The sequence below is a fragment of the Indicator indicator genome, chromosome 9 (genome assembly GCF_027791375.1).
Source record: "Indicator indicator isolate 239-I01 chromosome 9, UM_Iind_1.1, whole genome shotgun sequence".
NCBI lineage: Eukaryota > Metazoa > Chordata > Aves > Piciformes > Indicatoridae > Indicator > Indicator indicator.
Genome location: NC_072018.1, coordinates 25127936 through 25155702, shown reverse-complemented (window position 1 = coordinate 25155702; position 27767 = coordinate 25127936). Strand labels below are relative to the sequence as shown.

General features: G+C 36.0%; 1 protein-coding gene across 1 annotated transcript; it reads right to left on the bottom strand.

Annotated features, from left to right (window-relative positions):
- SMC6 (structural maintenance of chromosomes 6) lies at positions 1-27205 on the bottom strand. The gene is made up of 26 exons (XM_054383515.1): positions 27079-27205; positions 25549-25659; positions 24643-24748; positions 23356-23492; positions 22826-22887; positions 21207-21287; positions 19670-19771; positions 19380-19499; positions 19181-19279; positions 17883-18029; positions 17413-17501; positions 16804-16968; positions 15647-15825; positions 14396-14597; positions 14148-14262; positions 11172-11332; positions 9356-9491; positions 8489-8569; positions 7718-7888; positions 6944-7081; positions 6004-6149; positions 5210-5335; positions 3583-3688; positions 3010-3162; positions 1179-1276; positions 1-109 (listed from the first exon to the last, which is right to left on the bottom strand). The coding sequence occupies exons 1-26, from the start codon at positions 27203-27205 to the stop codon at positions 1-3; spliced, it is 3267 nt and encodes a 1088-aa protein (XP_054239490.1).
- Between the last annotated feature and the right edge of the window lie 562 nt (positions 27206-27767).

Genomic DNA, 27767 nt, shown 5'->3' with positions numbered 1-27767 from the left:
TTAGTCATCTTCCTCTTGGTCATTGTTATGTCGGAAATTCAGTGTTTTTTGGCCTCTTTCAGGGTCTTGCATTCGGAGGATTCGAATACGGGAAGTTGAAGGCAGGGAACTAAAAAGAAAATGTGTAGCATTTAAACAGTGTTTCTTCACAAATTTTAATATTTCCATTGAATTCTTTCCATTACATGTTTTTTATATAACACCATGTTTTTTCTTTGACAGTTTTAAAAACCAGTTACATGGGTTGAAGTTCTGGCTTCTCTGAACAGATACTGGAGCCAGGCTTCAGTAAAAGCTTGAGATAAAGACAAACGAAGATTCCAGTCGTGTGATTTCTAACAACGAAGTTATCTTAATTATAGAAAGGGAACTTCTAAGAGAAACTCCAAATGAAATAACGATCAAATAGGGTTCATATTTAATCAATCACATCATGCTAAGAATGAGCAAGGTCACTAAACATACATTTATACAGGCTTCACCATTTATTTTAAGTCTATTTTCTCTGAAGGTGCCTTGGGATTCTTGTTAAATTAAATGTTTGCTGAGCATGCAAACGTAACAAAGTGTTAAGAAAACCAAGCTGCACTTGAATTATTGCACTTTTAAACAGTAACCATACAGAAAATTCCCATGCTTATTGAACACAGTTTCAGAAATTCCCCACAAAGCATTTCCACCTTCAGTAAGAAGAGAATACTATTCTACTTCTTAAGGATTTTAGTAAAGGAAGACAATGAAGAATAAATCAGCTTCATTTTGAAGACTGTTAATTATCCTCTGCAGGCCTCGCTGACTACATTGTACTCCATCTAATGACAAACATCTTGAAATTACTGTAGTATTAATAGAAAAAATTGAAAAATGCAGTCTTCTGCTGATTTTGGGAGGGGAGAGTGAGATACAGGGCTAGAAGCTAGCAGGAACCTACTTGACATAATAAAACCTTTCGAAAAGCTGTTCTACTTAATACGAACTGATTCAAGTCCCACTGAACTACCATACTAACAAGCAAAATATTTCCAGAACCATCATCAATGAACTGCTTAATTGTTGTTCTACTGCTACAAACAGCAAAATTTCTCCTTGTCTCATATATAATTTCTTTCAAATTATACTCCTTGGAATAGAACTTCCTTGTAATGCTTGTACCAGGAAATAAAACTCAATAGTATTACCTCATGCTCTGTGGGGTAAGCAAAATGAACTGTCGATGCTGCTGAGTGTCAGCCACCTTTAGAATCATATCCATTGCAATTCTTCTGTTAACCATGTCCTGAAGACAAAAGATTTATCAAGTAGCAATACTGACCGTGTTACTTCACTGGTGCATTATTGCACAATTTAGGACAAAAGCTTAAGAATAAATTAATTGGAAAACAACTTATTAAAAAAAACTACCAAAATTAATTAATATATGGTAAAACTTGGCTAAAGGAAAGTTTAATAAAAACTAAGCTGGGGAAACATTAGGGTCAAATTCTAAAAGCTACAAATTATAGTCTGGGAAATTCTTAAACTGTAAATTTTAGCATACATGGGCAACAGAAAGTTACTATCAGAACAACCACATGCTCCTCACATAGATTTTTTTATCAGCTTCGATATGCACTTCATACTTCTTACATTATTGCTATGCTGAGATGAAATATATTTCAGTAGAATAATGATTCCTATAAAATCCTGCCTCAAAATGATCTGAAACATTTAAGGACTTCATGAAACCTAAAATATTATGTATCTTGGTATTATTATAAATGTTATTATTATCATTACTACTTTGAATACAACCTTATGCATTGGCTTACTGACAAAGAGATATAGGGAAGCTATTATTAGCAGGGGTTAAAGGAAGCTCTGCCTTTATATATTGCTGCACATCAAACCAGGTGTCTTTTCAAATAAGCTAATGGGGCCCTCTTGTGTTGGGTCTCCAGGATTACATCAAAACTAGCTACAGAATGTGGAGACGCTAAATTTTGTATTTACTGGCACAGCAGTGGATGGATAACTTGCGTGGAATTATTTATAGAATAGATGACATGGAAATTCTCTGCAGAGCCCACAGTTCTGACAACCCTCCCTTTTCTGGGCAGATGGACACAATTCTGCACAGCTAACCTGTAAAAGAGGGCCTAAGCTTTGAAGTTGTCTGAAAAATGACAGTGGGACCACCTTAGGTGCATGCCTTCCCTTCTGAAATTCCTTAAATACAAAGTATATTATCGTTTTTTTCCCTCCAGGTCTGTGATTTACAGTAAATATATCACTGATGGGAAGGAACACCAAAGGCAAAATGAAATAATCCAGTATCATCACCTCTGTCTCACAGAACCAAATATTTTCTCAAACCTTAACATATTGCATATATTAATAACAACATAAAATTAAAATGTATTTTAAAATTGATTAGTTGCCTATCCAGGGAAGTTGTAGAAAAAGATGAGGTTTATCAGTTTCAGCTGGGATTAGTATTCATTATTCATTGTTCTGCACTTCAGCATCCTGGAAAGGTGAAGTATACAACAAGTTTCAGAGTCACAAGAGTGAACTCAATTGTTACTTTTGCTCTGAAAAAAACTCACATTGATCTCAAAACTAATAGAAACCAAGTACATGCTAAGCCCTGGACTAGCACAGCAATACACATAGGCAACCTCTAACAAGCACAATTGCTTGCAAAACTACTAAGAAGTTGTATTGTATTATTTTTGAGCAGAGCTAAGTTAAGGTTTAAGCACGTAAAATAACAGATGCTCACAACCCTGGGTACCAACTCCAGGAAGAGAACAAGCCTCAAAAATTCCTAAGCAAAGCTATCAAAGTACCTAACAGAAACCAGTTTGTTTTGTAGGATTTGGGTTTGGGGTTTGAGGGGGGGTTTATTTATTTAATATTTACTATGAACTGTAATGCTTTAAAATCTAATCAAATGCAAATAACAACCCAACTCTTTCACTAATTTATACATGTAAGAATGGCAAATATAGTTTAAAGTTTAAACTATACCATGTAGACATCAAATTCATCCAAACATCTGAAAGGAGATTCAGTAACAGACCACAGAGAAAGAATGAAACAAACTGTCGAGAAGGAACGTTCACCTCCTGATAAGGATCTCACATCATTAAGGACAGCTTTATCTTCCTCTCGAGGCTGAACCTTGAAATAAAAGCATCAGAGCACATTTTAAGCCCAAGATGGAGACTTCTCAACAGAGTAATTTTTACAGCAAGCAGATTACATGTCAACAGATAGAGATCATGTGAGAGAAATTTAGGCATTTCACTGTCATTCTGGAATGAGATGACTCTTAACCATTAAATAACAGATTTCAAGGATCATTGAAACCTTCTTCAGCACAGTAACATACATTGAACAGACTGAATGACTCTACCAGGGCTTTTGCACTCAATTCTTTAATTTTACTAGCTATTAAAAACATAAAAGCATTTAATAAACACCAGCTAGTGTAGTTCACAATTCATTCTACCCTCTCCAATACACGTTCTAGCAGCTGCTATTAATATATACGTAACTCATTACATATTATGATAATTTAAATAATATAAAATAACTTACAGTTATTGAAAGTGTCTCATTCTTGTGATCAAAAAGTATTTGTCCAGAGCAAGCTCGAGTACGTAATAAATGCTCAAAGTAGATTTTGCATCGTAAAGAAAGGAGCCTTAAATGAGTTAAATCAAGTAAACAAACAAACAAACATTAGGTGAGTAAGTTTAAAGATAACATGAAAAAGTGACAACAGGGTTGTTTTGTTTTTAATCAACAGTTCCATACCAAGGAATCACAGGGGCTGGAAGGGACCTCAAAAGATCAACTAGTCCAACCCCCCTGCCAGAGCAGGATCACCTATACCAGGTCACACAGGAATGCATCCAGGCGGGTTCTGAGTATCTCCAGAGAGGGAGACTCCACAACCCTCCTGGGCAGCCTGCTCCATCATAAACTTAAATATTAATCCCTGATGCATTATTCACATTTCCCCAAATCAATTTCACTCTTGAGCAGGTGACATATTGGAGAGAACCACTGACACAAAGTGCCAAGGTAAGAAATCCAGAGGCACAGGCTTTGTATTTTCTCATAGTTTGTTCTAATAGCCTGGAAGCATTTTACACCATTCTTCCACAACTTCAACAGAAAATGACTACAATCCCCTTCTTTCCTACCCAGTATTAGCACTGCACAGTAAGGATAGTAAAGATTTTACACAGACTTTGCTAGACTCCATAAATTAAACAGAGTTGACTATTAGTTTCTCTCCTGCATGCCCTTCACACCGAACTCCAGCATACAATTCTCAATAGACAATATCTCACAGTTCCTTCAAGAACTGTGGTTGTTTAACAAATCTTAGAGTGGGATTCATACTCAAATTTGGGCACGAGAAAAAAAGATTCCATTTGACATATATCAGCACCATAAGGCAAGCATCATATTCTGCAGGTAAATCTTAACCTAGCTACTATTTCTGTTCCTCCACTTAAAAAGGGTGAGATTCTCCTGATCATTACTCTTTGTCATGATCATACTGGCATCCCCTCCCATAAGCAGAGTCAACACAACTATCCCTCAATTTCTGCTGAAGGGAATGATAAATGATAAAGGACTGCACTGGCATACAGACCATCAGTCCTTTCAAAGGCCATCTGTGGTAGGTATAGGACGTTCTACAAGAGTGAAAACTATCAAACTGCAGAAACGGAACCAAGATCCTGACATTTTTCAGCACGGAGAAGAGGAAAAAGAGTGTTGGGCCCCCAATAAAAGCAGGTGAGCACAGCATCACTAATTGCATTCAACAAAAACGAATGACAGTCCAGATGATTTCAATGGCAGTATGTTGCTGGTATCTTACTGACCAAAACCAGCACTGAAATGGAAGCAGAAGTGCCTTGGATTAAATCATCATGGTGGTGGCCTTTGGTGTGGGGAAAAACAAACAAACAAAACCCCCAAAAAACCAGCCTCCACTGACCACATTACTTCTCCAGCTGTCAGTCCAGGCTGCCTCAGTAGTGGATCTGGGAGCAAGATTGCGTTAGAAAAAATTGCTGTCAATACCACTTTAAAGATCCTGCTCTCACAGGTCTGTCCTATAAATTTCACCCTGGAGTATGGGCACATGCTTACATCTACATGTTAAGTTTATATGAAAAATTAAGTTACAGTAAAATTAACTCACCTTAAAAACTGCTTATATATTTTGAATCTCTGTGACATTATTTCGTCCAGCAGCCTAATAAATCTCTTTAAATGCTTTACTTTACTGCTTGCATCCTTATACCTTTCCTTTGCATCATGAAATTGCCTGTTTTAGTTAACAGAAAGTCTAGGATTAACATGCATTACAATAAAATCAAGCTATTGTTGTAAATGCTGAAAATCACTTTGATAAAACATTCAAATAAAAGCTTTCTTGTGAGGATTTACATTAAAGTTAGAAATACTTGATAAGTAAATCACTATTCACAAATGAAAATTGGCCAAAAATTAAATTTTACTTCTATTTTTAATTCTTTCAAAAGGGACTGCTTACACCAAGAACTACCTATGATGGAGCTCCCTATGCTCAAGAATATCCAAGGAGAGCAGTTCTTTGAGATACACCAAGATCAAAACCTCAAGTAATTGCCTAATTTCTGCATTAGTTATTCGAACTAGAAGTACACTTAACGCTCATTGCATCCTATGACAAGTTATGCTCACACCAAGTAATCACAACTGGGATACCTCTAAACACTAAGAGGGTATTTGATTATTGGTAGTTTCATGTAGTACAGAAACCATTTAAAATCACTAGAGAATATTTCAATACTGCTATGCCTGAGCAATGAGCATAGTATGTTTCCACACCTTTGCTGATGGTTTAAGTACTAGAAACACATGTAAACGCATTGTGTGTAAACAAGAAAACTCTTCTTTCCCCTATCTTTTTCATCTTACTTGAACTACTTCAGACATTAAAAGATGCCTTACTGTATTATTTCTTCTCTGTTTCCATGGCGATCACTTTCAGAATGTATCCTCTCCCTCAAGCGATTCATTTCTGCATCAAGACTCTTAACAGTCCTGCTGACCTCTATGCGCTCCGGGTAGATTTGCCTAGCTTGTGCCATTTTTCCCTAAAGTAATATTGGAAACCCAATTAGTGGTTTCTTTAAAAAAAAAAAAAAAAAAAAAAAAAAAAAAAAAAAAAATCAAATCTGCTTAGTTCTCCCAACAAAATTTTTGCACTACAGAAAAACAAGGTCTCTGCACAAGAACAATGGTTTTGCATCATTCTTTGGGTACTTATCACAAGAAATCTAGTTATCATCAACAATTTCACTACCTACCTATAAATTTCGTAAGTCTGTTCAGTGCTAAGAACTATAGCCACCTGAGATCTTTAATAATTCACAGTTATTTAGCTAATACAGAGAAATAAGGAACAAAATTCACCATATATAAACAGGACAGTCTTCCAAAAGTCTTTGACAATGTGATTTCAGAGTTCGTTAATAAAGCTTCATTAGATAAGTCTTCAAAAGATCAGGTATGAGGTCTGTACAAGCAAAAATCCAGCATCAAAAAACTAAACAGCATTATCTGATTTAACTCATAGCACAAATTTTAAGTCCCTTTAATCTTTTCATTGCAAAACACAGAAGAAATAGTCCTAACTGGATGACTCCTAAGTCACCTGTCAAGACAGAAAAGTTCCTCTGCCAGATAAAAAAAAAAAAAGCCTTGATGAACACACACAAAATTATTTTAAATTGCTTTAGACAGATAGCTTAGGATCATAGCTGAGACAATACTCAGTGTAGCTAGGTATTAATATGGTCTCTACATTGTACAAGCATAAGGAGTCATTATTAAATATTAGAAGGATCATGACCATTTGACTTCAATAAAGAAAAAAACCCACACCTACCTCTAACTCTTTTTCTCTGGCAGCTAGTAATTCTTTCTGTCTTTTTACACGAGCTAAGTGTTCTTTTTGTTTGCTTTGATACTGCTGCAAACAATGTTTACTGTTTTCCACTTCTGAATCAGCTTGATTTAATTCATCCTGTTTGGAATAAATCAATGCGTGAGCTGTTTGGGGTAGATTCCTAAGCACCTCTTCTAATTATGTTGGTTTTAACAGGGTCTAATTTATTTTGTTTTCATTAAGACTACTCCTCCTAAAGTCCAGAAGCTTGAACAGTTGTTTATCAGAAAGTTTATACATAATTCTGCTAAGGACATTAAAAATGCTTGTAATATTCTTTAGCAATTATATCTTGAGAGGATGTTTTAATCTTTGGGAAAAAGCCTTCCTTTCTCCTAAAACTCCATTTATTTTTTTATACTACATTCCAGTGAACACTTGTAATGGCGGTGTGAAATCAGCCAGAACTCCATTTGTGTGGGAAGATTCAGTGTCCTGTTATACCTATTACACAGATTACAGCAACTTCTATACTACATAAATGTTGATACAGTTGAAGCAGTATCGTAGGTTTCCAGAGAAATAAAGAGGTATATAGACAATTTTCTTCTTCAACCCTGTCTACACTTAAACAATATCATCTTCAAAATCCTGCCAAGCCTATTTCTTGACATGCTTTAGATGCAATGTTCCATTTCCATGGAATGTTCCATTCCCCTTACCACACAAATTAAAAACACAGATTAAAAATACAGAATGAATTTTTACTTGTACCTTAATTGGACCAGCAATTTCTTCTACTTGATGGATTTTTTCTTTCATTTCTTCCAACTTATTTTCAGCTATGTGGAGAATATTTTTCAGTTCTTCCATTTTTCTGCTTTGTTGTTGCATGTCATTTTGTACAGATTCCATCTTAACTTTATTTTCTTGAGCTTCATCTTCCTGTCAAAATACATTAAAAAGAACAACAAAAGGAGATACACATTTGCACATTACTGCACAAGATTTTTATTTCATCACTATCAGGGCATAAGATTACAAGCAACAATCTGTAACTCTAATAAGAATACAAGCAGCTCAGTGTAATTCTCACTAAAGCCCAAAACAAAACTGACAGATCTTATAGAAGACCATGTAATCAAATTACAAAAAAGTGGAATTTCCTCATTAACTGACTGAAAATTAAGAGGACTTTATATTTGGGAGCTGTGATGAAAAGACTAAAACACTGGGATTTTGTGAAGACTTTGCCTAGCTGCGAAAAATATGTAAATCAAAGCTTTTTCATGATCAAACATGGCAATCAAAGTAGCATTGAAAGACAAATACCAAGTCAAAGAACAGCAATTTGTCCATAGTAGTGGTCAGAAAGTACAAACAAAGAAAAATTCAAAAAACTGTCAGGGGATGAGTTGAATCTGATGACGGATATTCAGTATCAGCTTTCAAATCATAGTTTCAGCTGGAGCAAAGTATCATGGGGCATAAAGTTCATGTTATAACATGAGTAGGTTCCTATTTCTGTTGGTAATCTATTTTTACCAGTATACGGATGTCCACTGAATGGTGTTCTTCCATATTTTCAAGATCTACTATTTCTGCATTTGTTGTTCTTATTTTTATCTGAAAACAACAAGAAAATAAGCACTCTTAAGCTTATCTAAAGAGAAGACAGAAAGCAAGGTATTTGGTCTTGTTTTAGTTTCATTGGTGCCTACAAAAACCAGAACTCTTCCAACTTACTACTTTTTATAAAACATTCTGAAAGTCACAGTAGTAACTTGATTTAAAATGCATGTATTTCCATTCAACAACAGATTAAAACATTTTATTTTTCAGTCAAATGTTTATATTCAGCAATTTGAGACCCTGTGCTGTTTCGTATTTGTAATTTACTGAGTATAACCTTACATAATGTGTTGTCTTATACTGCCTAACTGTAAACCATAAATATCTTACCTAGAAGAACTGGAAAACAAAGTAAAAAAGACTAATAGTTGTAAAATGGTTCATAAAGAAATTAAATGTAAGGAAACATAAAGGTGAAATATTCAATATATTAATAAGAGTTGAGAATATAAATCAAAAGCATAAAATGAAACAGTTCTGGGAATGAAGATATAAGGCTCAACAAATAAAGGAGCGGGAAGCAGGGAAGGAAGAGCAGAGTATCAAACACTGCAACAACTTCCTATTTGTGTCATCAGAAAGCAGTAGATATTTGTGAGATTTAGCACTAAGGCAAAAAGGAAACAACTGCATATGTTAGTATTGACGTGGCCTCCACGCTCTGTCCTAAAAGATGAACAAAAGTAAGGATAAACATTAACAACTATTATCCACTCAAAATACATTGTACAAGTCAAAATGAAATAAGGAAAGACTAATTTCTAAAAACTAACACTGTACCTGTAGTGCTTTTTGTCGTCGCTGATGACTCTGAAGATGACCTTCATTCTGCCTAATATCATTTTCAATGGAGTCAACACGTTGTTGAGATGCTGCCAGCTGTGCCCTTTTGCTTTCAATTTCTTTCTCCAAGTGACTTTTTAAACAAAGTGATATTGAGATCCATTATGCAGATATTATTTATTACACACACTGAGAAATACACAAGAATTAAACGCATGGAAGATAAATGCACTCACCTAAAAAAAAAAAAAAAAAGTATCTTTGATATATGCATTGGATGATTTTAACAATCAATAAACACCAAAACTCTACAGCAGAACTCATGTAATAATGAGCAGTTAGATGCTTGATGGTCCTAGTTCAATGCCTAATTAACAGACCAGGCACACAGCTTGAACTATCCCTATAACCTGAAAGCAATTTTCACAAACAGGCCAAATCTTTGAACTAAATAGCAGTGTTACTTCTAAAAAAATACTACTGCATCGTTGAAGAAAAAAAGTAAAACACTTTGACTAGGGAAAAACACTTCCAATCAGAGAGAAGATACATTAATAGAGATATGAAAAACGTATTTTATATAGTCTCTCTTACACATTTCCTTCCACAAAGGTGCTCATATCCAGAGATTTCCATAATTCATTTTTCACTTTGTGGCACAACTATTTGAAATGCAAAAAACATCCAAACTATCGTTATTACTATTCATAGATGCCAAAACTTTGATAGCATCTTTCACCCCTACAAAAGAAAGGGGAAGCTTAACTAACATTACAATTAAAAAAAAAAAACACCCACAAGTATTTAATCCAAATTTTGTTACAGATATGAACTGATTAAGTCTGATCCCAGATTCAGTGTTTAATAAATTATGTATACTATTCAAAATAAATGTGTCATTGCTTTAGGCTGAGTTCTGAACAGGAGGGAAGTAAGATATTTTTCGTTTTTAACGGGTCTGCATCATTCTCCCATAGCAATATTGGTAAAGAAATACCTTTAATACTTTGAAAGTTAAGATAAAATTTGAGTGAAGTTCATTATATACTGACATGCACAAAGTACAGTCAATTAGCGTATTTAAAACCTTTTGGCTTTACAGAAATATTTTTTAATACTCAATTCAATCCATGCCGTCAGCTATTAATACTAAAATTAAAATATTTACTTAATAGGTCTGTAACATGAACGAAGCTTTAAAGTAAAACTATTCTGTTGTTACCAATTCACTTGGTGCAGTTCATATTTGTAAACTTTAAACTGTGTTTAGTTTTTTAAACTGCCATTTTGAAAGTAATGAGAAGAAAAAAAACTGCAAAATAAAAGGAGGGGACAGGGTGGGAGAGGGAAGTTTAATCAGAAACACCTATTAAGTTTGAAGTCAAAAGCCTGAGAAAACACAGATGAACGTTTGAAATCAGCAGCATGTCTCAGCATAACTTTTGTTTGAATCATCAGGCTTCCTTTGCAGTAACCTATGATACCACTGCTCTGGTATTAGATTTTTAAAGAAACAGCTTTGATTCACGCTTTTTCAGCAAGTGTGAAATAAAAAGGAAGGTAGCTACACCTCCTGGAGTATTCAACCCAGAAAAACCCTGCTTGTTGGGCAAGATTGACATGCCCCAAGCTGAAAAAGATCAAGGTACAATGAGGTTTGAGTTTTGTACCTATCACAGGAAAGCACTGAAATAAATGTTTTCCAGAATTCTCAGAAAGAAAGTGGAAATCTCTAAAGAAAATAGAGAGACCGGAGAGCAGAGTACATGCAACAAGTGCACGTTTTACAAATACAGCACCATGAGATACTAACCTTATTTCTGCTTCAAGATCTTGGCTTAGAAACTTGGGTCTGAGGTAATTAGAAGAATAATACCGTCTTTCAAAGACTTGATCACCGTCAGCAGTGAATGCTTCTTTACAGTTTTTGGGGGGCTGATTGCACTGCATTACTTCACGAGCTTTACGGCTACTCTGAAAAATACAATGGCTTTAGCATACCAACAGTAAAGCAACCATAACTACAGGTATCAATTTAAAATTTGTCTAAAAGTTCTCATCCAGAAATTATTTCAATTCCTAACAAAAGCTGAGAAATACAGTAATGAAAGAATGTGAAGAAAGGTCACGAATCTGCTTCCTTATTCAACTAAGACTAAATTTATTTTCTCAAAAGCCCACACATTTAGTTTACCTGCTCATTTCTTTTATTCCATTATAAATTCATCTGCATTCTGAGTTCTGTAGTCTGATCAGTCCCTTATAATTTGCCATGAGAGAGAAAAATTTAAAACAAACAAACAAAAAACCACTATGCAAAAAGTCACTTTGCAAAGGTATAGTTGATTACCAAATGTGGAATGCACACATAGGAAACCATCTTCCAAAGCAACCTGTGAAATATGTCAAACAGCATTCTGTTAAAGTTTGGGGAAATGTGCTGGTGAAAAACCACTGCCAGTGCCAAGCTAAATGATCACTAGTGCCTTTGTCCAGGGCAGTAACAACATTATGAAAATCAGTGGTAAGGTTAGGGCAGAAAGAACAAAGTCAGCTTTCCTGCCATGAGAAAACCCTGAAAGTTCAGCCATTAGGCATCTGATTCAGGAGCAGCCACACTTGATAAACAATCAGTCAGCCCTGTACTACACAAAGCATAAACTGCCTCTTTTCCAGCAGCAATGTCAAAGGACAAACTGGGACAAGTGGTTTTGGAGAAAAACAAGATCCACAAAAAGCAAGCATTATTAGTTCTGATGCTTACAAAACAGAACATCATCTTAAAAAACAAAAACATAAAACCCCACCAACCCTTGCACCACCTCTCCCCTGCAAAAAGCCCCCCCAAAATCCACAAAAAAACCCAGTAATAAAATGGAAACAAAGAAGCAAACACCACATTCCCACCCCCAAAAAAAAAAAAAAACACAATAAAAAAACCCAAATCACCATAAACATCTTAGTTTTAGCTTTGAACCTCTTACCTATAATCTTATCTCTAGGATATCTTCAGTAGTAATAGAAAATTTTAAAAAAATCAACTAAGACCAGAAATCATGGAAGGAGAGAAAACAGTTCATTAACATGTTTCTATTGCGATGAAAAAAATAGGTTGCTGTCAAAATAGTATGCAATCTTAATTCAATACCCATTGCTAGTACCTCATTAAAATCCTACTTAAACTAAAAAATAGTGATCATCAGCTATTTTCGGATTCTATACACAACCATGTTTCTTAGCACTCTCATCTCAAGTGCTTTAACACTGCAGAGTCCAAAGGGGCTCTGTTGTTGTGGTAGGTGAAAAACACATTAGGCAGTCACTGCTAACAGGTGGCTGATAATTTCATGTAAAAGTGAATAGCTGAATATCCAAAAGGGAACTTTTGAACTCTCCAAGCACAAGCCTGCTACAACTACAAATGGTACCAACAGTTAACAGGGGCAACCAGTAGGGACTGGTTGCAAATTTTGGTAACACCTGGACCACAGAAAACTAATGTATTCTGAATCTGCCGATTAATAAAGAGACATGAGACAGAGACACCACTGAGGACGCTGATCACATGCACATGGATTATTTAGACTAAGAAACTAGAACACCTAGAAGGCCCAGAAAGGTGTTGGTGAACATCCCAGAAACACACAGAGAAAGATCTGTAGAGAAATCCCAAGGAATGCCCAGGGACCTTGATCAGTAAAGCCCTAAGAAGTATCTCTGAGCAGATGCACAACAGGAGCTGACAAGATTTTCTGCCTGTCCTTCCCTGACCAGCACTGATCTCCCTGCTGTGGACAGAAGCTGAGATGGCACTGAGCAGTACAAAGAAAGAAGTGTGTGGAAGAGCGAAAGCGTAACCTTGATGATTCTTGAATAAATCCCACTACCTAAATCCAGTAGAGAATGTCAGCTTACTCTGTCTCATCTATGATAGAAAACAGTGTTTAAAATAAGATAGCAACAGCTTATTGAACGCCAAGAAGGCCTTACTGGGGAGCCCTCCAGTGGTTAAGTACATGTGTGTACTGCACTGCAACTGGTAACTGAGACAGCAGGGGTCTGCTGAGCCATCTGACTCCTTACCTGTCTTCAGATGTGGGGAAAACGGCAACTAAAATAACATTGTATTTTTCTACCTCTTTTTTCCATTACAGACACTGTCAATGGGGATGTATCAAGAAAGGTTTGTCCAGCAGGTCTAGGGAAGTCGTTCTACCTCTCTACTCTGCCCTGCTGAGACCACACCTGGAATACTGTGTTCAGTTTTGGGCTCCGCAGTTCAAGAGAGACAGAGAACTGCTGGAGAGAATCCAACAGAGAGTCACAAGGATGATTAGGGGACTTGAGCATCTCCCCTATGAAGAAAGGCTGAGATCCCTGGAGCTATTTAGTCTGGAGAAGACTGAGAGGGGATCTCATAAATGTCTACAAATATCTGAGGGGTGGGTGTCGAGTGGAGGGGGCCAGGCTCTTTTCGGTGGTTCACAGTGGTAAGACAAGGAACAATGGGTTCAGACTTGAACATAGAAGATTTCAGCTCAACATGAGGGTGACAGAGTACTGGAACAGGCTGCCCAGGAGGGTTGTGGAGTCTCCTTCTCTGGAGACTTTCAAAACCCACCTGGATGCATTCCTGTGCGGACTACCTGAGGTGATCCTGCTCTGGCAGGGGGTTGGACTCAACAATCTCTTGAGGTCCCTTCCAACCTCTGATATACTGTGATACTGAGTGCAGGTATTGTATATGCTCCATATATAGAGAAAAATCCTTTTCTTTGAAGTCCCTTACTTTGATCAGCAGGATTGTTTCTATACTCCTCACATCAATCAGACAATTGGCAACCATTGGATGATCTATTTCCAGTGCTGTGAGAACCGATGGGAATTCTGGATGATAAACTGCTCTGAAGAAAATGAGAATAAACATCATTCATAAAGGTCACATCTTTAACAACAATGACAAAAAAATTATAAATAGTTCTTTTCAACGAATTTGAAACATTAAGGTTATGCAATAAAATTCAAAACATAACTTACCTGTGTCTAACATCATAAACCTTATTCTGAAATTTATTTACAATTATTTGAGGTCTAATTCCACGTGGGTAATGTTTTGACATCAGCTGCTGTAGAGTCCTTTCATCACTATGATTATCACAGCAAAATGCCTGAACTAGGCTCTTTAAACAAGATTCAACAGCCAAAGTCAGTTCAGCATCTTTTGGATGAATGAAAGCACCTAAATAAACATAAGGGGCAAGGCATTAGGAGCTGGATTCTGTAACAAAACATACAGAACATGCATTTTTACCCCACAGTTTTGTTTTGTTATTTTTTTTTAATCTAAAATAAACCCCTCTCACAAAGGAGAAAAAAAAAAATTATTTAAAAGTTAACTACAAGATAGCCCCATAACAATCTACCCTGAGAACAGAGACACACAATTTCTCTTCCTATAGAGATTCCTATACATATTCAGAGGCCAGCATTTTCTTCCAAGAGCTTCAGCAAATCTTTAACACTAACTTTCATTTAGGTATCAATTTTATGGCAGCCCAGCAGGAGTATATCAAGGAAACGACTGGTTATGAAAAATTGAATGCCTTAAGGGTGAAGGCAGAGGAACAACTACGCTGCAAGTTCAACAAACATGAAGATTTCCATTTTATCACCTGCCTTCAGTAGCACATGCGTTTGCACATTCTTAGCCTGCAGTGAATGCCCAGTACTTGCTCTTTACATTTACTGAAGCCATTACTATCATTCACAAACGGAAACAGCGGTCACTATCGGAGCCGGTAAAAAACTAACAAAAACAGGCATTACAAGAAAATCTCACTTGGCTCTGTCTGAGTTGCTCCATGCAAAACATCCCAATTTTGATAAGCCCACAAGTCAGTAATTGGGCATTTTGAATGAAAAATTGTCCAAGAGTCTGATAGTAGCAAGGAAAAAGCAGTCAAAGCACAGTAACCTGATGTCTAGAGGATACAGGAAGTCAGGGAGGTGCACTGAAAGTTCACTTATGTAACCATATAAAACGCCTTAACAAAAACAGCTGGAAAATGAGATAAACCAGTAGATGTTAGCTAGCTCATGTGATAACAAGGACAGAAGCAAAAGAACCTACCAAGATATAGCCTTTAGTCCAGGAAGCACAGAAAAAAAAGATACGTCTGAAGCTCCTTAAAGAATAAATAGTTTTTCTAAAAAGATCACTGTTTACACTAATAGCCATGCAATGAATTCCATGGGGGGAGTTTGTCCTTTTATAGCAGGCATTCTTACCTAAAGGTCCAAGAGGTTTGTGTTTAAAATGCCCTTGCTTATAGGCTGTTTCCACTGCTTCAAGAAATGCTGGTACATGTGGGCCAAATCTTTTCAAGGTATTCGTTTTACTTTCCTTCATCTCTCTCAGTTGTTTGTGCTTGGCATCCAGGGCTTGTTTTACATCACAGTCTTCTCTCCTAAGAGAACAGACCATTTTTCAGTGCTAACAGCTTATGAAGCCTTAATTTGTTTAAAATAAATTCTCATTTTTCAAGTACTGAAAGGACAGTATATCAAGACCTCAATGTACAGCAAGCTACATACATGCAAAAATATTTTTTATAACTTGAAGAAATATGAGACATAAAAAGAAAGAAAATTACTGCATTGCAACAGTTTAAGACTTTTTTTTTTTGTTTGTAAGAATTTATTTTATTTCTAAATACTTCAATTTCACTGTCTTCTACGAAGGTCTCCAATAGAACACAAAGTAGTTTGGTTACAGTACTTGATTATAGACATCTAAACTAATACATCAAGTAAGTGCAATAAGCAAAAATGATCTCTTAAACATTAAATTACAACATTGTCATAATCCCCTCTTGTAATCGTTGTTCAAGTTTAGGTTTCCACATGAAAGCCAAAGACTGCTTTGTTTTTCTTAGCTCGGGTAGGGACTAAATGGTTATTTCAAGCATTTCCTTCAAAGTCTTTATAAATCTGTCTTTAATTATAGATACAATAATTACCCCTAACTATAGCTATTTCTCTATACTATGTTTCATGTATTGTGACATCAGCATGTATTTGTGAATTAAACAACATGAAAAAATTTAAATGGCACCCCCTGCCCATAGGTGGTAAGAGAATAAAGTCAAAGGATGGAAGGAAGAAAGAAGTGCATTAAACTGACAGTATGGCCTTATAACAGGCTTTAAATGAGTAATACATTTCACCTTTAATGACAAAACTCTTGATTTTTTCAGAATTTTCTAAATTAAATTAAGTCATGCTGGGTCAAAGACAAAAGTTTAAAGTTTAGCAAGACCTAAGATAAATTGGGATGGTGTGGGAAATGAAGTCTTGTACCTCAGGGAACACAGGTACATAAGAGACAACAACCTGTTATACCTTCAAACAAAAGAAAACAAATATATTTAAAAAGTGTAACTTACTTAAGTCTCGCATGTTCTTCTTTACATTTATATATACTCTGCTGAAACTGATCTATCTGTTGACCAATCATTATTTCTTCATCATGGAATGCCTTTAACTGTTCCCTTAAGCATGTAATTTTCCTCTGTCTTTCCAATTTTTCAGGCTCTGAAGCCTGATTAGCACTAGAAAAGATCATACTCCATTATTTTAAAACCATACTGGCAATTCACAAGTGACATGAACTTTGCATTATCTAAACACATTTATGCAAGAGAACATTCGTTATCTGTGCATTTACAAGATCTGCAAAGCATAAATACAAATATGATATTTTTAATTTGTAATGACACATAACTCTCCCCAGTTACATTCCTATTAGATTTAGTTTATGGCATATTTGTTTTCCAACACCATGGAAGCTAGACAATATATATTAAAAAGCTTTTCTGCCCAATTATCCAAAACCTTGATATACAAAGCAGGATTATAAATATTTAACTAGACTCTCCTAAGGTTTAAATAAATGTTTTCTGTTACTGCAGATTCTTTCATTAATCAGAAAAGCTCACTCCCTGCACATCTAGATCTTAATAAATATACACCATAATCACTGTATCTGTCTTTACCTGCTTTTCAGTTCTTCAATCCGTTTACGTAGCTGTTCATCATCTTTTCCTAAGCGTTTTAACTCAGTTTTGAAACGATTATAAACTACCTATGAAGGAAATAGGGTTCACTAGTTTAGTAGAAGCAAGAAATAATTCCAAAAAGAACTACAGTTTTGAGTAAACAAACACTGAACTGTATCAAAACTGATAAAGATAACTTCAAGCATGTGAAAAAGAAAGGTACACACAATTAACTTGAATTGTATTTATTTTTTCCTAAGCTTAGCACTGTGTAAGCCTGTGTAAATATTTAAAGCCCATGGCCCCCAAAAGAAAAATTATTCAGAAGTCAGGCAAGAAACTACACCTGTTTTGAACTGCACTATGGATTCAGAAAACCTATACAGAGATGGAGAAGTACATGTGTGTAGCATGGACAAGATTGAAGCTTTAAATTGGTATGAGCTTTTAAAGTTCTTTTTGCATACCTCAGCTTCATTGACTGCTTTTCTTCTTGTCTGCACATCAGCCTTCAATGAAATACACTGAGGATGCAGAGCTTGTGCTTCTTCACTTATTGTCATTAATTTCTCTTGAATTGCTTTGTATTTTCCTTCTGCCTCATACACTTTTACCTTAGGTGCAAAAAGGGAATGACACAAAATTAGTGAAGCACAAATTCATTCAAAAGCTCTTAATGCTACAGAATGTCTTTAAAAAAAACTCTGTTCAACATGTCTCATTTATTAGTTTGGGGGGGGGCGATTTTTTTTGTTTGTTTGGGTTTTGGTTTTTGGGGGGTTTTGCTTGTTTGTTTTTTGGTGCTTGCTTTTTTTGTTGTTGTTGTTGGGTTTTTTTTGTTACAATTAATAAAGTCATTGTTACTAGACACATGATAAACCGAAACTTAACAATTAAAAAAATAATTCCTAAGGAAATCAGGAAACCAAATTACTACAAAATCTGTGAAGTAAACAGCCATCTTTTTTTCCAGCTCACAGCTTTCTCAGACACAGGGCTCTAAATACAGTAAGGCCAAGTACCATGATATGGAAAGTGAAAATGGTATGTGGACAATGTTCTTTCAACACTAGACAGGCATATCCAGTCATAAACTAAGAACATTTCAATTATAAAACAAAAAATATATCTTTTGAAAAATATTTTTAAACACAATCAATTAAAAATGAGTGACAATGCAGAAAGTTTGGAAGTAGTATAAAGAGACTGTAAAGCTCAAAATAATTATGTCTGGTATTTCTTTGAAAAAGGGGTATTTAATTTGTGAATCAATGTCTGCAAAATTATTCTTCCTTGCTACATACAGAAGTACCATCCAAAAAGCCTGTTAAATTTCAAGATGCCTGCTGCAGCTGGACACTGATCTTCTCCACAAGCAATGATATCCAATGAAACCTACACAACAGATCTGGAAAAGATGCTCCAGTCTTACGAAAACAGGCACTCAGGAAGCACTCTCAGCAAAAAAATACCTGAAATTACTGTTCGCAAATTCCTAGTCAAAATAATATAACCCCTATCTGCAACCAAAGTCTCATCAGGAAAACCACACACACATATCCCTTCTAAACACCAATTACCCAATTAAATGTGGAATGTAAACATTACTTGTAAGTTTTAGTTGGCTGAAAGGTGTATAAATGGGAATGTTCTTAGATGTTTCTGAAAAGCTAAGATAGCCACAAGCTATTGAAGTCAGTTTAAACATTTTTATTCTTGAGTCACGGAGACAAAACTGGTGACATAAGGTTTAAAACATACATACCTGGCATTCTTCTACCTTCTGAACAGATTTCTCTGCATTTTCTTCTTCAGTTCTGATACCTTCTTTGATTGGCTGCATTTCTTTTTCCATCTCACCTACCTTAATAGAAGCATTTATTAGCATGTCAGAATGTCCACAGCAGTGAGACTAAGTTAAACTACGTTTCATATCAGAAAACATATTTTAACAAGACATTTACCACTGCCCATGCCATTTTATGTTTCAAATCTTCCAGACGATTTCTCATGTCATTCACGAACGCAATGCTTTTGTAACGCTCCTTCTTCTCACAATACAGCTGCTGAAGTTCTTGAAGACGCTTAAAAATGAAAGAGGTTCAATTGTGAGTGCAAAAAGCTATGATATAATATGAAATCTTGAAAATATTTTGTTTCATGTCACTGAGATCTAAACAAATCAAAACTGCATACTTTAAATTCTACAGTTATTGCAGTGCCCAGATCTGTACTAATAATTAATTTTACATACCTCTACTCCTTGTTCTATTTGTATACGTGTATTTTCTTTAGTTTTTATAATAGATGTATAATCTTCTTTCATTTGTTCCAGCTGAGTTGCCTTCATAAAAAACTAAAAAGAAATAAAAATATGCAGATATCACATTCGTAAGTTTATCTAAGTGAACTCATCTCAACCTGCTGAATGATACCCCCAAAGTAAAATAACTACTGTTTCTTTTCTGAGTGAGAAACTAAATTAGCAGTGCCCTCTTTTTTTTTTTTTTTTTTAGATGAAGGTCTTTAAAGAACAGAAACTTCTAAAAATGTGGATAACTATTACAGTCAGAATGTGTTCTAAGTCTGGCTGGGATGGTGTTAAGTTTCTTCATAGCAGCTGTTATATTGGTATGTGTTTTAGATGTGACCTAAACAACGCTGTTAACACACTGATGTTTTAGCTGTCACCAAACAGTGTTTGCGCAGCGTCTTGGCCTCCTCTGCTTCTCACCCAGCCCTCCCAGTGAATACACCAGCAGGGTGGGCAACAGGTTGGAAGGGCATACAACCAGGCAGATGACCCCAACTAACCAAAGAGATATACCATCCTATAAAACATTGTCATCATATAACCCCAGTAGGAAGCCTAGTTTCACACAGCTGCTTGCTCACTGCCTGCTGTGGGATGGGGAAAGAAAATTGCAAAGGTAAAAGTGAGAATACTACTCTGTCGAGATAAAGGCAGTTTAACAGGCAACACAAGCAATGTGAAACAAGCAATTCATTTACTACTTCCTACTGGCAGAGAGATGTTCAGCCATCTCCAGCAAAACAGGAATACATCATATATAATGGGAAGACAAATGCCTGCCTGCCTTCTTCCCCCAGCTTTTTATTTCTGTCCATGACATCGTATGGGAAGGAATATCCCTTTGGTCAGTTGAGGTCAGCTGTCCCAGTTTCTCCTCCCAAATTCTTGTATACCACCAGTCTACTCACTGGTGGGGTGAGAAGCAAAAAGGCCTTTACTCTTTAAGTGCTGCTGAGTAACAATGAAAATATCCCTCTATTAACAGCATTGGTTTTAGCACAGTCTGAACGTAGTCCCATACTAGCTACCATGAAGAAAAATAACTCTTATGTCAGCCAAGATCAGCACAATCATGCTTAGCAATAAAAAGGGAGATGAGAGGGTTTAGAGGGGGATTTACCCATCTATTGTTCAGGAACTGGCCAGGCATCCGTCTACCCATGGGAGGCAGTGATTGATTGCCTTTGCATCTCTTGTTTTGTTTTGCTTTCTGTCTTTTTCTAGCTTTTCCTTCATTTTTAAAAACAATCATTTTCTCAACCCACAGATTCTCTTTTACTCCTCTTCTCCAATTCCAAGCAGGGGGCAGCAGAGAAGGGAAGTGAGTAGCTGTGGAGTGCTTAGCTGACTTAACTCACAACAGGCCATTAAGAATTCTGGTGGGGTTTTTTTTTTTTGCCTTTCTTCCAAACTTGACCTCCAAGATTTTAAATCAGTAATTTAATGCTTAATTGAAATGTTAAAGGATTTTTCTTACTTTGTACTTGTCACCTTCATTTTTAGACTGTAAAAAGTGCTTACTCATCTCTTGGGTTAAAACAGACACAGGATTATCTACCTGTAAAAATAGATTAAGTAAAAAAGTTTTCAGAGAAACGCATAACCGTGAGACTGAGCAAACCACCTCCCTGTTGCAGTCCCAGCAATTCAGAACAACTAAGGAAGTGTTTCCAGAATAACTGACTTAGAGAAAGACAGTGTCTGTTCTTTTCCATTAATTTAACAAGATCGTCATTTGAAATTCTGTCCAATGATGTTTAAATTTTCATTACTTAATTGATCAAAGCATTGTATTAAATGTAGTAGGTTGCCCCATATATATTTATGGAAGTTTCCACAAAATAAAATCAATACATACTAACAGAAGTCTGTATTATTTGAAAGGTTGAACATTTTAACCTTCATGAGCACTATCTCATCTTCTCTTCATCACTTAATCAGTAAAAACACTCAAACTTCTGCAATGGCAGGAGCTGAAATAATGACTGAGCCAAAAAGAAAGCTCCAGGTATGAAAGAAACATATGCACGCTAAGACTTTTGTTAACAGCATACATGATGTTCAACAAGGGCAAGTGTAAACTCCTGCATCTGGGAAGGAACAACCCCACACATCAGAACAAGTTAGGAGTTCACTGTGGCACTGTGTTTCAGACTCAAAAGTGATTAACTCTTTTTCTTCAATCCCCACAGTTCACCTGCTGGAATGAAGGTTTGCAAAGAAGAACCCAGGAATGCTGGTACACAAGCTCACAAAGAGCCAGCAACGTACCCTCATGGTCAAGAAGGCCAATGGTATTCTGGGGTGCATTTAGAAGAGTGTGGCCAGCAGGTTGAAGGAGGTTCTTCTGCCCCTCTACTCTGCACTGGTGAAGCCACACCTGGAGGATTGTATCCAATTTGGGGTTCCCCACTTCATGAGAGTCAGGAAACTACCAGAGGCAGCCCAAGGGAGAGCCACCAGGATGATTAGGAAACTGGAGCATCTCTCTTATGGGAACCGGCAGAGAGACCTGGGCCTTTTTAGCCTGGAGTAGAGAAGACTGAGAAGAGATCTCAAGGCTGATCAATAGCTAAAGGGTGGAAGTCATGATGATGAGGCTTGACTCTCTTCAGTGGTAGCCAGTGATAGGACAAGGGGCAATGGTGGCAAACCAGAACACAGGAGATTTCATGTTAACTTAAGGATAAACCTCTTGACTTTAAGAGTAATAGACCACTGGAACAGGCTACCCAGAATAGTTGCAGATGCTCCTCCTCTGGAGACTTTCAAAACCTGCCTGGATGCATTCCCGTGCAACCTAATCCGGGCGTACCTGCCTCAGCAGATCCCTTCCAACATTTACCATTCTGTGATTCTAGCATTCATGGCTCATAGATGATATCAAATATTTACCTGTCCGGGACAGAATCTTATTCTACATTGTATCAGGTATAAAATTCAATTTACTTCTGTTATTGCATTTGATCTTGAAAGAACACAAAGAAGTGAAGCGCTCTCATTTAATGAAATGGAACTTTAATTTTGATTTGAAGAATTATAACATTACATGCTGAGGTCTTAAATTGCACAGAATTTAAACATCTGTTTAATTACCTGTATATTAAAGTGATCCAGTATTCCTATGAGTTCCTCTTTCTTTGAGGAAATTAAGGTCCCTGAAGGTAAAAAAAAAAAAAAAAAAAAAAAAGGAAAAATACCAGTAGGTCCAAAAGAAAGAGACATACAATGCCCTAGACTTTTGTTTGGTCTAGCAGTTCTTAGTAAAACGTTAGATTAGTTTCATAACAGATTTAGTTCTAAATGAGAAACATTGTTTGGTTGGGGTTTTTTTATATTTTTGATCTATTTGCATTTGTACAGAACTACTTTTAATTAAAATCCCTCCTTGCCTCCTAAGTCCTTGGTGACTGAAATTACATAAATCAGCAAATTCAACAAAAACTCAAAAAGACTTTAAGTTCAGCCTCACCGCTTTTGATGTGCCAAAAAGTTCTTAGTTTGGACATCACCCTTGAAAGATGAATCAAATGGGAGTAAAGGATGTTTTTCATCAAGGCATTTAAAGCAATGAAAAAATATTTTAAAAGCTAGTAAGACTGAGACCAAAACAAATGACCACCAACCAGATTTGCTTTTCAGTTTATAACTTCTGCTTCCATCCAGATTAATGTGCTGATTCACAATAATAGAGCTACCATACACTTCTGGTTTAAACGCATCTCTGCCTTGGTTTCGCAAGGTAATGGAAATGTCTGCAGAACTAAAATAATAGAAAAGACAATTAAAGTTAGTTCTAAATCTATTAAATAAATAGAAGAACACTCTAATTTTCCACAACAATTGTCACAACTGGAAGTCAGTCATAGTACCAGTCAGGACAAAACACGTTTATTTTGTTTGAGCCAAAACAGCATCAGAGACACTTGGTTAGAAAGCTACCACACACTGGCCTGTCTCCATTTTCATGCTACAAGTAAATCATGATCCAAAGTCAAATAGCTGTGAGAGTAGATTTCCCTCACCTTCCCTTTCCAACTGAGTGCCCCCATCTTTAGCCTGCAGAATAAAGCTGGTTTTTTCTGCTGTCCCCAAACCCGCTTCTGTAGAAACCAGTCGCTTAGCTACAACCATCCCTAACCAAAGTAATCTATAGCAGAATGCCTAAGGCATTCTCCTACCAAAGATGTGATGTTATTTCAGATCTGAATTCAAACTTTCTGTTTTTCAAGTGACTGCCAAACTACCAGGTTATTACACAGAAAGTATATATTGTCAAGAATTTTACTCCAAGCACCTCTGAAAGAAAAAGCTTGAAGCTCTGAGTTAGAGCTTTATGTAAATATAAACCCTTAAACTTTCCCTCCCATCTTTTTACTGATTCCCTAAACGTGTTATCCCCACTCCTGCACCAGACACAAATCCACCTCCTGCATGTTTAATAATCCACCTGTATGTCAGGGTCTTTATACTGTATATACATTCATGTTATAAGAAAGAAAAGGAATTAACCTCACTGCTCACAGAATAATGGTAACCAGTTTCCTGTATCGTTTTCTTTCTTCTGTAGGATATTCAAATACATAAGATATACAAGATTGGAGCAATATTCAGGACATATCACTATGATAGCTAGTTCAGAGGTGGTAGTGTATTAGTGGTAATTTACTGGTGGTATTTCTAATGTGTTTTTCGTTTGGGGTATTTTTTTGTCTAAATACGATCTCTTCAGTATTATCCTTTTATTCAAACCTGGTAGATCCAACAAGAGAATAGGGAATATAAAGGTGAAGAGGAAACTGATTGGTTAACCTGAACCAATGATCACTAAACAAGAGGAAACTGATTGGATAACCTGACCCATGATCACTAAACAAGATGTTCAACCTTAAAACTAGAAGAGTTTTACTTACGGCTCTCCATCTTGTACAAACATTTTTAATGAGGAACCTCTATTAGTTGCAGTGGCTTTTCCACCAAGTCCAACAATAAGAGCAGTTAACACTGAACTTTTTCCACCTGTAACAAAAGCATTGAAGTTTTTTAAAAAGAAGCTCTTGCAACTCTTTATCCAGCTGACGCATACTACATATTTTCATTTGACCGTTATATATTCATATACTTCAAATCACAATTCTGTCTTTATTGAACAAACAAAATAGCAGTAACTCTAGAAAAATATCTGCCACTTACAAAGTCCTCCCTGCCCCCCCCAAAAAAACCAAACAGGCTGAGTCAAACTTCCATTGCTTCTATTTATCAACCTGCATTCAGCAAGATGTGCTTACATCAGGAGGAAAGAATCTCCCCTTCCTTACAAGCATACAAAAATCATGTATATGACAACAAAAAAATCAAGGACATATTACCGTGTACATAACTATCTGAAAGGTTTTAAGCTCTCTTTCAAAATTTACATTTAATTTTGAAATTTTCCCTCCAAAAGAAGTGAGCTTGCATAAAGAAGTATCACTCCCTTCTTCTGTAACAGTTGCTATATGACATATACTTGGATGGTTGCTGTGCATTTAATAATGAACACATGAGTATCTTCAGTGTAAATACAAATTAATGTACAATCTAGTCATGAAAGATTTACATTCACATTATCTTTTGAAAATCTCCAAATTTAAGATCTAAATTTTTCACCACCTTTGACCTACTGGGATAGACCTGTGTGGTTCTCAAGTCTAAAAGTAAATCTGTCTCTGCTGATAAAAGATGGCTTGCAATTCTTTTTCAAATAAAATAAACACTCTTCTAAATTATTCACAAAAGTATTCTTTGTTAAAAAAAAAAAAAATACAATTAATACTTACTTCCATTGTTTCCAACAATAAAATTGAGATTTGGTCCAAACTGAAAAGGCCCCAACATTGAATGGCACATAAAGTTCTTCAGCTGGATACTTTCAATTATCCCAACTTCCCCTGCAGTCTAAAGGATTAGCAATTAAAAGTGGTTTTATGTATGCACTTTAAAAAAGATAAACTATATCTCATTAAATATGAGAATTAAAATGACGGCATGATATAAAACAAACATTACAAGCTGAAAGGGAATCACAACTGTTTCATAACACCATGAGAAGTTGCTTGGTACAGAGCATTTATATAATAAAATAAAACAGTTAATAAAGATGATCTCTCACCAATAGTAACTTTCAGTTCTCCCCATAACTAATTTCAGATCAATGCAATATATGACATTCAGATCATAGATTGTATAGTGTTGTCAGAGCAGTAATAAAAAGCATCATAGGAAGACTTTTTTGTTATTTGCATAAATACTGTTTGGGACAATTTTTAGCATAGCTTTGAACAAGGGAAGCTAAATAAAGAATAGGGAAATCAAACTGAAAATGGGACAGCCCACTGTTCTACTGGTGAAGTATTGTTTTGACAGGAAACTATAGCTTTATTGCCAGTGCTTCAACTGCACTGTATTCTAAGAAAGCAAAGTCCTTGTGAAAAATAAACCAATGACACAAAACAGCTCCTGTTCAAGAAAAAGTGCTTCTGCATTCCAAAAGTCAACCATCTCTTACAGAAAGGAACAGAGTATTTCAGTTGGAGAGGACCTACCACGATCATCTGGTACAACTGCCTGACCAGTTGAGGGCTGACCAAAAATTAAAGCATGTTATTAATGGCATTGTTTAAATACCTCTTAAACACTAACAAGCCTGGGACATCAACCACCTCTCTGGAAAGGCTATTCCAGTGTTTGACCATCCTCTCATTAAATAAGCTTTTCCTAATGTCCAGTCCAAATGCACAAGGCAGTATAATACACAGGACAGCATTTTTAATCTCAGAAATTATTTTTTAAAAATCCTCCATCAAATTAGAATTCAAACAGAAAAAAATGGTATTCCCATTTATAAGTTTCTTTTCCATCAAAATATGCATTTCAAACACTGGATTTTTTTTGAGTCATTTGAAAGTGTAAGCTATGCAAAACAAATAACTATTTGGTGCTTCCTTTAGTAAATAACTTGGTTTTAAAATATTTTCTCTACTGAACACTAAACCAAACATACCATACTTCATAGAACATTTGTCACCTTTCATTAACAAATTTATAGGTATTCATTCTATAAAATCAGAATGGTTATTTTATAATCAGTTGTTACAACCACACAACCTAAAGAAACAAGGTAAGAATGAACTCATGCCCAAGTCCTCATTATAGACATGACCTCTAGTTCCTTATGTATTGGTTCCACTGAAGTTTGCATGCAAGATATTTATTTCAACATCAACTAAAGGCATAGAATCTTTTTGTATCAACTTTTTATTAACTCCACTCCCAATTTTTTAAACAACTTACCGACAGTGAGATAGCACCACTATCAGCTGATGTCTGTGACTCCTCTTCTTCATTAGACTCATCACTATGTTCATCTGTGTATTCTTGTCTTTGCTTTTTATGGGACCTAGGCTTTGAAATACTTTCTTCCTTTCTCTTACCCATGAGTACTGAAAAACAAAAGCAATGAAAGATTGTAAATTTCAGTCTCTGTGATGGTTTGAAACTGTCTTTTTAATTTTTTCCTTGCAAAGTTCAGAACAGAGAAAGTGAAAGAGTTTAAATAAGTCACTATTGGGTGTAAGAAAGCAAAATACTGATTGTTCTAAACACTTCCATTGGATAGATAGAAATGTTTAAGAACTATTACCCAAAACAAAGTGGGCACTCTGCACATTCTGCGTTCGGCAGTGGGGGCAGTTGCTGCGCTGTCTGGCTGCTGTTTCTTCTTCTCTTCTGGCTGAAGATAACACGTACTGACCTTGGCAGCTAAGTTAACAACTTTCTGCTCTAACCAACTCTGCTTCTCTGTCCAGGGGGGTCTGGGGGGAAGCTCCTGGGAGAGAGAGAGGCCCCTTTGGGAGGGTCCCCTTGGGGGGAAGCAAAGGGAGATCGGTTGTGCTTTTCTGTTGATTGTATATATTTGTGAATGTTGTCAATTTTGTATGTTTGTACATATTCATTGCATTTCATCATAGATTGTAGACTCTGCTTGTAAATACAGCCT

Bases quoted from the DNA above. Each gene is read 5' to 3' on its own strand.
- SMC6 (XM_054383515.1), bottom strand. From the start codon at position 27,205: ATGGGTAAGAGAAAGGAAGAAAGTATTTCAAAGCCTAGGTCCCATAAA. The intron at 24,749-25,548 runs GTAAGTATTAAT...CTTTTGTTACAG, and splicing joins TATTGTTGGAAACAATGGAA to GTGGAAAAAGTTCAGTGTTA. The intron at 19,500-19,669 runs GTATGTAAAATT...TTCATTTTTAAG, and splicing joins AAATAGAACAAGGAGTAGAG to CGTCTTCAAGAACTTCAGCA.